Source organism: Marmota marmota, unplaced genomic scaffold (genome assembly GCF_001458135.2).
Source record: "Marmota marmota marmota unplaced genomic scaffold, marMar, whole genome shotgun sequence".
NCBI classification, from domain to species: domain Eukaryota; kingdom Metazoa; phylum Chordata; class Mammalia; order Rodentia; family Sciuridae; genus Marmota; species Marmota marmota.
Window position 1 is genome coordinate 123,919 of NW_026006858.1, and position 10,543 is coordinate 134,461.

Below are 10,543 nucleotides of genomic sequence, written 5' to 3' on the forward strand. Positions count from 1 at the left end.
TGGGTTTTTATTTTGTATTTATTAAATTTCTAAAGATTTTGAATTTTTATAGTTAATAAACATATCTCATGTATAAACTTGCAGTTCAAACTTCTGTCCTTTATATCTTTTTGGCTTAAAAGATGAGAAAATGATCCAAAAATGCAGCTAGAGATTGATTTCAGGAAAAAGAAAAAGGTTTAAATTATTTTTTTAAATTGACTTTTTTTTTACTCATCATTTATTATAAGTTTCTTGTATGATTGTAAGGGTAGGTTATTTAAAGTGGATTCTAGGGCTTATCTTTGTTAATTACTATGGGAAAATTAAATAAGAAATTGATCTACACTATGGCTGCAGGAAAATGAATAAATTTCTTTAAACTCATATGGTAATAAAATTCTTCAATGACATATTTACTAAACATCCACTCCTTAAAAAAAAATTTTTCTGTAATATTTTTGGCAGTGAATCATGAATTCTATTTCTGGATTTTGGGGTTTAATATAAAATCATATGGAATACAATTTGGCCAATCCTAGAAATATTCATACATAATTTGTTGTTTACTTAATGATATGTTGTGGAGATAGGAACTAATGAACATATTTATTTTTAGAAATAGTTACTTTTTTTTTTCTTTTCAGTTTCTAATAAGCCTTTTAGATTTATTTCCTTACTGAGTCACTCAGGGCCACTGATGTGTTTTTTTTTCATTTTGTAATCTCCAGGCATTTACCCTTCTAAGAAATCTGTCTTGTGAGCTCTGTTTCTGAAAAGTTTCTTAACATGAAAAAAAAATATTTATGTTGCCCTGAAATGTATTCTCAATGCACTCTCTTCAAAATGGAGAGAAAATAATATTTCCCCAGACTGACATCCCTGTGTCAGGAGCTAACAATACATTGATGGTCTTTGAAGAAATTTCTACAGTTCTGTCTCTGGGTAGTTTTCTGTCGGCTGGTGAATTGCCATTTAGTATCCAGATACCCATGTTTTTTCATCTCTACTATGGGAATAATTTTAGAGGGCACAGATGAATAATGCTCTCCATGGGGCTATGAATACCTGTATGTTCTGTGGTATACAGCTGACAAAGCCCCTGGGAGACACTGTGCAGATTCTAATTGGTTAACAATTATCTGCTACTCACATGAATTTTCTTTCAAAAGCTTGTAATAACCTTTTCACTTTAGGCATCCATGTCATCCACATTCCCAAGTATAAAAGTTTGAATCTTTCTTTTCTGAATTCCAAGTTCCATTTCTCTTATGGTTCAATGTGATGCAAATATATATATATATATTTTGTCTTTCTTTTACACAGTGTTTCTAATAAAAAATGTTCTCTGCTCCAAGCCTATATTTCTCATGTCCAGCTATGTTTAGAAAATGACGTAGAAAATTGTATTTGATAATTTATAAAGGAGAGTTGAGAATACTTCTTGCTCGTGTCTCCCTTCCTTAGAAACTGAACCAGAACTATGCTTGGCCCTGTAAAGGGAGCACCATAACCAATCAGATATATAGAAAAAAGTTGATTGATTGTATATTCTCTTCTAAGAATTCTCTGTTAAGGTCCTTGGCCCACTTCTTGATTGGGTTGTTGTTGTTGTTGTTGTTGTTGTTGTTATTATTATTATTTGCTTAGCTTTTTGAGTTCTTTATGTACCCTAGAGATTAGTGCTCTATCTGATGTATGAGGGGTAAAATTTCATCCTAGGATGTAGGCTCTCTCTTCACCTCACAGATTGTTTCTTTTGCTGAGAATAAACTTTTTAGTTTGATTCCATCCCATTTATTGATTATCTGTTTTAATTCTTGTGTTATAGGTGTCTTATTAAGGAAATTGGGGCCTAATTCCACATGATGAAGATTAAAGCCTGCATTTTACTCTAGTAGACACAGAGTCTCTGGTTTAATTCCTAGCTTCTTGATACACTTCCTTTTCAATGACAACTTCCCCCTTTCCCAGTATTATTAGTTACTGTTCTGCAGTATTATCAGTTACTTTACCCATATTATATTTCAAATGAACACGGTATTTTCAATTGTTATAACAAAACTGGATGAGACTTTTAAAGTATTTTTTTCTCTCTCTGGGTACAATGATACATGCATATTAATTATAGAGACTCAAGTGGCTAAGCCAGTAAGATTGCAATTTCAAGGTAAACATCCATAACTTAGACAATTAGAAAAACCTGTCTCAAAATTTTAATACATGGCCGGGTATGTAGCCCAGAATTAACATGCTCCTGTTTCAAATCTCCAGTACCATAGAAAAAAAAATCAAAAGCAAAATTTTTGTTGTTGTTGTTTATGGGCATTTTACATGATTGAAAAGTAAAGAAGAATCCCTTGATCTTGGCAAAATCATGTGTTTCTATTCTTCCTTTGTGTCTCCAAGGGCAGACAACCTTTCAGAGTGTTTTTATGCTCTGATTTCCTTTTGTGGAATGTATATGAGAGCATTCTCATTCCATACTCTAGTATTTTCCTGGAACTGTGTTTCAGAACTATGTAATATGAGGATCCCACAGCTGGCACATCTAATGCCTCTTGTAAGCCCAGACCAGTACTTGGGGCTTTTCTTGTTCAAGAGCAGTATAAGTGTAGACAGCTTAGTTTCTCAAAGAAGTAACTGAGAGAACTCTCAACTTCCATTTTTTTAAAATGTCTTCACTAATTTTATAGTCTAGCACAGTGTTTCTTTCTTCCATATTCATATAATTGGAGTACTACTTACTATTCCACTTTTTCAGAGTAACTATTCTAACAGCTGTGCTCAAGCTGCAGAAGATCTTATAGTTGGCTGGTGCACTAAAATTCGGATGCAAGCTTTTTAGATTCCAGGGTGCCTTATGCTCACTGGAAAAAAATTGATGTACACCTTAAAATAAAGAGGGATCTGTGATTCTAACAATTTTCTTCACTAATATTAGAGATTTTAGCTCATTACAATGTTTGCACACCAATGTGAAACCACTCCTTTTTGATCTAGGGAGATTAGCACCTGCACAGTTCCCAGTGCTTTCAATGCTTTGAGGTTTCAGATATAGTCCATTGAATGTAAAAAGTTAATATCAGGACAAATTACTTACAGAAAGAATTGGTTAGGTCTGGTGTTATTACTGAAGTGAGCTGGGTGAGAGAGCTCAGGAAGTGCTAAACTGCCACTTTGGATTTCAGTGGTGGTCTGTATTTCCCTGTTAATTTTTTGGTACTGTCTAGATAAACGTTCAACTGTCAGCAACAGCTCTTTGCATTTTTAGAGAATGTTGGCAAATCCCTCTAAGGAATTAAAGGTTCCCTTAAGATTTAACACCTCTTCCACTCTGGTCTAATGGAAAAAAGCTCATGGATCTTGCATGGCCTTAGAAAACCACTTACATTTTTTCCCCCTGGAGTTGATACTCGTATACATCTTATTCCTTCCTCTGTGTATACAGATAAATTAGCATTCAAACCTGGAATCTAAAAAGCTTGCATCAGAATTTTAGTACACCAGCCAACTATAAGATCTTCTGCAGCTTGAGCACAGCTGTTAGAATGGCTTACTCTCAAAAAGTGGAAGAGTAAGTAGTACTCCAATTATGGATATGGAAGAAGGAAACACTGTGCTAGACTATAGGAAATTTAGAGTTATATATGCTGTATTTCAAACCCAAATCAGTCTTCCTTTATTCCTATTAACACTGGATTTGGGCATTTTGTTCTACTAATATGGCATATTGCTCAAATCAGGATGATGCTCAAGTGCATTCTACTCATCTCTTGGTAGATTTTTTTTTTTTTTCCGTTTTCCAACGTGTGTGCCTCTAATTCCTTTACAGTTTTAAGAAGGACTCAAAACAGGAGTATATATTTATTTGGTGTATCCATAAATGGAGGGAGGTTTGTATTCTGCTTTTATTTTTATTTTATCTTTTTAAAAATTATCTTTCTTTATATCTGCTGTTTGGTGAATGCTTGTGTATAATTCCAGTGTTACACACATTCTGCACACAAGTCCCTACTTGTGATCTGTGTCTCTTGTTCTAACATCTACTTTGAGGTTGGATTGTAGCATTCATTCACATTAAATACTTTTATTGATATGTTTTGATTTATATACTTACAAGACTTAACAATAAAATGATATTTGCATACATAAGAATTACCCTATGTAGTTTTCTGTATTGTGATTTCTTTATCTTAAAATTACTACACTATTGTAATATTATAACATGTATTAGTGTCAGTTAATGGTCACTAGTACATTTGCTCTTATATATGAGAGAGTTCTTGGCTAATTTTATATACATTTAAATTTCCAGGAGAATTTTAGAAGTTTTTGTTTTGATTTCTTCTTTAACAAAAAGTAAATCATGGTAAAATTTTGACCAGTTATTATTATAGTTTAAATTAGGGAAAATGGCCATTTTTATAATAGTTTTCTTTGTAAATATGTTGAATATTTGAGTCTTTTATGTGCTTTTTCTGTATTTTTATTTTCTCAAATACTGCATATTCCTTTTTTAAATATACTTGCATATGAAATGCAATATTCATGTGACATCAACATAAAACATACATGGTATTTTATACTGTTTGTCAAACTGGATGTAATACATCAAAAAATTCTAGCTTCTAGAGTTTACTATTTATAAAATTTAATAATTATTTCTTCCTCTTTAACCATGCCCCTTTGTTTCAACTCTGGAAAATATGGCTGTATTCTCATATGTACAGTCGCTGTAATTTTAGACTCTGTTTCTTGTGTGGGTGTATCATATACATTTGATTACAAAACAGTTTCTACAAATGGATATAAAAGCTTAAATTTTTATTTTCCTCTTTTGTGAATGCATTTATTCCACATATTCATCAATACTATTTAATTCATCTATATGATGTGATTTTATTCAATGTTACCTAATTTCTAAAGATTTTGAGTTTTAATGATTATTGAACACTTAGATATATCCTTTTTAAAGTGGCTCTTCAAGAATTTATTCTGCTTTTCTTTTGCAATATTTTTTCTTTCCTCTTATAAGTGTTTGATTATATGTGAGGAAATTCGTTTTTTTTTTTTTACCTTGTCACTTTTGCACCTTTTAATGTAATAATTTGATGAATAGATTTTTTATATTAATATTTTGTAATTCATAAGTTTAAATATATTGTATTGTATAATTTTCAAAACAAAAAACTATTTTTTTTTCTTTTGTGATATTAGGGATTCAACTAAAGTGTCCTATTGCTGAGCATATCCTCAGCTCTCTTTTAAATTTTATTTCCAGATGGGGTTTGCTCAATTTCTTCAGTTGGCCTTAAATTTTGAATTTCATGCCTTAGACTCCAGAATAGAAGATATTTCAAGTGTGAAACACCATATGCACCCTATCTTTTGTATGTAAACTTTTGAGCTTTGTACTTTCTTATATATTTCAGTATTATTTATTAATAACTTATATTCAGCATTTAATGTGTCAAAATAAGTTGTTATGTTTTATGAGTGAAGGGATAAAATAGCATTTTATTATCACACTGTTTTCCCAATATCCTAGCATCTTTCTTTGGAATGAAAGCCATTTTTCCTCTTCCCTGCACTGTAATCTTCATTATGTATCACTGCCTAAATAACAAGAGACTTACCAAGAGTTTTATTGTTGTTGTTGTTTTCTGTAATTCCACCAATTATTTTATTATGAGGTCTACCCTGATTGATTTAACTTCATAACATCAATCATGTGGCATCATGGTATTTTGGTCAGCAGTAGACTTTATGTACAACAGTGGATATAGCAAATGTCTTAGCCATGTACTAGTCTATACCATCTAGATTCTTGTCATTACACTCAGAGAATTGAACAATTGCAGAATATTCTTTTGATAAAATTTTCAGAGTGTATTTCCATCAAGTGAGAAATAATTATATATGCATATATTTGCAATTATGTATTACATAATTGACATAATTTTTATTTGTTGAATTTTCAAATTTGCTAATGCTTTTTAAATTGTATCTGCTTTTTTAAAAAAATTTATACTGAAGATTGAACCCAGGGGTGCTTAACATGAAGCCACATCCTCAGTCTTTTTTTTAAAATATAGTTTATTTAGAGACAGAGTCTTGCTGAGTTGCTAAGTGCCTCAATAAGTTGCTCAATACAATACATATAAGACGATATTATATGTAATATTGTCTTAGAATTTATGATCCTTTTTCCTTATCCTCCTCAGTCACTGGAACTACAGTTGTCCATCACTTGACCTGGCCCATTTGCTTTTTAAAAGCACCAACATTGATATTGGTAACTCTCTCTGTGTTATGTTCATCTTCAATAGCTTCTAATTTTGCTCTTTTGCTTAATATTTTCTTTACTTTTAGTTTATAAAATTTACTTTTCATTGGGATGAATGACTTGATAATAAATTCTTAATCATTTTATGGCTTACTAATTTTTTTCTGTATGTTTTATTTTCAACCTCATGAATTCCAATTATTGCAGCTGTATGAAGGTCTAAGTGAAAGATAATAACCTGTACAGATATTGTTAAAGTAAGGAAACCACAATTTAACTCAGTTTTTTGACTGCACTGTATATACCTGAAGGATATAAAATCAGCATACTACATTGACACACCCACATTAATGTTTATAGCAACACAATTCACGATAGCTAAGCTATAAAACCAACCATTCAATAATGAATGGATCCATTCAATGATGACAGGATAAAAAACTGTTGCTTATGTATACAATAAACTATTAATCAGCCATAAAAAGAACTACTTTATAATATTTGCTAGGAAATGGATGAATCTGGAGATTTTATGCTAAAAAAAGCAAACCATTTCTTTAAAACCAAAGGTTGAAAGTTATTGCTGATATGTAAAATCTAAAGTTCATAAAATGAAGAAGGGTAAGAAAAGAAGATCAGTAGATTGCACGATGGTAAAATAAATAAATAAATAAATGAATAAGTAAATAATGATTAAATAAATAAATAAAAGGGAAGGGGATAAAAATATTAAGGATATATATATACCTGAGTGAATCCTACCATCATAGTCACCAAGAAGCACAGGATTTTAATTAGGATAAGATATATTCCATGCCTGCTTCATACCATAAAAATTGATTTTACTATCAGGTAGAACTAGAAAGAACCAATAAAATATATAAAAAAAATTATATTTGTTTGAAGAGCTATATGTATATTCTATTATAAACATCATATAATATATACATCAATCAAAGTTTATATATATATCATATATATATATATGATATATATATATTACATATTTTGTATGTGAAAAAATGTTAAAATTATAAAAAGGAAAATCCAAACAGGATTGTTGTTGCTATTTTGTATATTAATAACATACACAAATACGATAAAATGTTTGAACTTAAATTCACTATTAAATATTTCCATTAAGTGGTCTGTCTACCTTGTTACATTTCAAAATTTTTCTTATACCATTCATATTGGAATTACTAGAGATCTCACTACATATTAAGACCAGCCAGCTTTATCAGAGAAATAACAAATAAGATTTTACACTTTAGTAAATGTCTGATTAGTGGTTGTACAATTAGAATTTGAGGATTCCCTTTCTTAATTACCATAATTTTCTTATCTAAACAGTATGTATAATTTAGATCATGATACAAAAATTTTAAAATATATATTTTTGTGGTAATGCCTGAGTTTTATATTGTGTTTCATAAATGTGGAGTATATATACTTTTTTGAACTTAAATCACTTTTTCTGCAGACGTAGATAATGGTATCTTTGTGTTCCAAAACACCACCTACATAATAGTCTACTAACTCTCATTTCAACTTCAATGACATTACAGACTGTGCAAATGTTCATGTGGTCAATGTGTTTATTTATTTACCTATTCTTATTTCAGGTACTGTTAACATTCAGGGATATAGCCATTGATTTTACTGAAGAGGAATGGGAATGCCTTCAACCTGCTCAGAAAAACTTATATAAAGATGTGATGTTAGAGAACTATAGAAACTTTGCCTTCCTGGGTAAGTTTAATTTCCTTTTAAATATTTTAATTACTAATTATTATTTAATTTACTTCTCTTGTGTCTTCTGGGAACTTCTCTGTAAGAATGAGTTTCAGATTTGTGTTTCAAAGAAAAAGGGCATTTTTGGTACAGATATTTTACTCTTTAATATATATTATTTTATTCTCTAATCTCTCTCTTTCTTGGTGTGTTATACATCCTTCACTTTAGATAAGTAGTACCTAACATAATTTAGTGATTTAAACTATTGTAGCCTAGACATAGCAGGGGACACAGTTGAGATGTTCAAATGGAGAAAACCAAACTAAAAAATGTTGACAGAGTAGTTATTCAGCAGAAAAAATTTCAGAAGCTTATGTTTATTTCTTTTTATTGTAATCATTGAACACATACTGCCCTATATTTATTACATTTTCAAATTCTTTGTAGTCCTTTGTGTTCTTCTTTACTGATGTCCCAGTTTATTCATATTAACCACCAAAACTTACCTTTTGTTGTGAGGGCCAGCATGGTCTCTTACAAATCTTCTTGTGAGGAAACCTGTAAAGAAGCAAACAGAAGAGAGAGACACACACACATTGAAAAGAAAAAAAGAAAAAAACTGGCCACTCCTCTTCTTGGCTGCATATAGTATACCCCAAAATCACATAGCTTCTGTTACCGTTCATACATTGTAACCCAGCCTTATTTTAGCCCCAAGTGCTAGCTAACCAAGATAAAGTACAGTTAATACAAACATAGAGCCCCTTCTCCCTAAGGACATTACCACAGAAACTAGATAGTGCACTTGTATATTTGTCTTAATAGCTTCAGGGAGAAACTGCTGGGCATTAACATTGTGGGTCTCAGGGTGCCAGTTACCATCACCCTGTCTATTTCCAAGGTAAGAATACCTACAGCCCCACCTCCTTTTTAAGGCCTTTTGAATAAATAATATTACTTATCTCCTTAATGCTGGTAGGGGCAAATTTGGGCAGGCATAAACAACAGCAAGTGCCAACATCAGTAAACATTCACCTATGAATATTTTTTGACCCAGATGAAATTGAGTAAACATGAAGTTAGCCATTCCAACAAGTCTAAACATCCATCATCTTGTTGGACCTTACTAATGATATATTTAAGTTAATCTAACTCTTTTTAAATAAAACTACTATTATCACTGAAATTGAGGGAACATATTTTATTAAACTTCTGATATCTTTTATGATGTAGCAATAACAGACAATCAATTGCAGCATGATTGTCAAGTATGGCTTGAAAATGTTTTTGTACTTCATTAAGCATTTAAACAGCCATGGAGGCATGACTAATACTTTTTATGGTAGCATAGGCGAGTTTCATAGTAGTTTTGTAAGCCCGTTGAGCTAATCCAGGAAAACCCATTAAGGAGAATGTCAAAGCAACAAATTCTGCCTTAGAGAGAAGATTCACTGAATCATCAGAGTTTTTATCAAGAGGAATAGACATTTTATGAATAAATTCCACAGGATGGTGACCTATTAAATACTATGTGGATGGTAAGGACACAGTTATTCTGCTAAGACAACAATGAATACCATGAGACATTTTTGCAGGTATGTAACAATTTCATCCAAGTGAGTCAAGATATTGTAATGGGTTGTAGAAGTCCAGGATCTGACAGTACTGAATTTCCCACAGCTGGTGTACAGAAACGGAGCAACATTGTTACTAAGACCAAAGCATTTACAGAGATTTGTGTGGGTTTACCAATCAAAGCAGTAAGAAAGTTACCTAGAGCACATTCTAACCTCATTTTAGCCAACACCTGTTGAGCTGAGGTTGTTCATGGTTTTATATCACCCCAAGTAACTGAAATTATACTATGTTGGGTTCCTCTTTTAACGTTTCTCCTCTTTTGAGGAGAATGATTATTCTCTTGTTTGGAGGGACTCTTCTCTTCCAGGGTTAAATGAAACTTAGGAATCAGCTTGTGAAGTCCCTGATGCACATTTATAATTGCTATATTTCATACATCAAGCTAGAGTCCAAACAGGAGATGTTGGCATAAGTGTAGCAGTCTATGCTTTTCCCCATGTGATCAAAGGCATAGGATCATGTCAGATGGAGTCTTATATATTACCTAATTTTTTTGGCAATGGATGTTTGTGAATAAAATGTCTATTCACTGCAGATGACCAATTTTGAGTATTTAACTTTATGTTGTATATTGAGCACATTAACTGTAAATAAAACAATATTTAATGCATATTAATAGGAGAGAGGCTAGATCTTTGTTTCTGTTTTAGAAGGCAAGTATTAGGATACCACTCAACAGAAGCTTGTCCAAAAGGATTATGAGAAATTTCATTATTTAAAACTGTGTCTTATTGATTCAAAATTGTGCAAAAGGATGAGATGTAAAGGGAGGGGCATTATCCACCTTTAAACAAATAGGGCCTCTAGGAGCAGATCATGCTTGGTTTCTTTCCATGCTCTCTGCTGGAACTGACTTGGCAGTTTCTTTCTTTAGATTCAATTCTGTTAGTATTTTTTTTT

General features: G+C 31.5%; 1 protein-coding gene across 7 annotated transcripts in view; it reads left to right on the plus strand.

Annotated features, from left to right (window-relative positions):
* Positions 1 to 1,786: 1,786 nt before the first annotated feature.
* The window catches only part of LOC107133633 (zinc finger protein 701-like), a 28,071-nt gene continuing 19,314 nt past the window's right edge, over positions 1,787 to 10,543 (plus strand). The window contains exons 1-4 of one of the 7 annotated variants that reach the window (XM_048797668.1): positions 5,086 to 5,372; positions 6,207 to 6,277; positions 7,894 to 8,020; positions 9,514 to 10,537. In XM_048797668.1, the coding sequence (XP_048653625.1) occupies positions 5,264 to 5,372; positions 6,207 to 6,277; positions 7,894 to 8,020; positions 9,514 to 9,521 (315 nt within the window). In that variant the 5' untranslated portion in view covers positions 5,086 to 5,263 and the 3' untranslated portion in view covers positions 9,522 to 10,537. Of the gene's footprint in view, positions 3,876 to 5,082; positions 5,373 to 6,206; positions 6,278 to 7,893; positions 10,538 to 10,543 lie in introns of those variants that run through there. The other 6 variants (XM_048797667.1, XR_007345337.1, XM_048797666.1 and 3 more) reach the window with 6 other exon arrangements.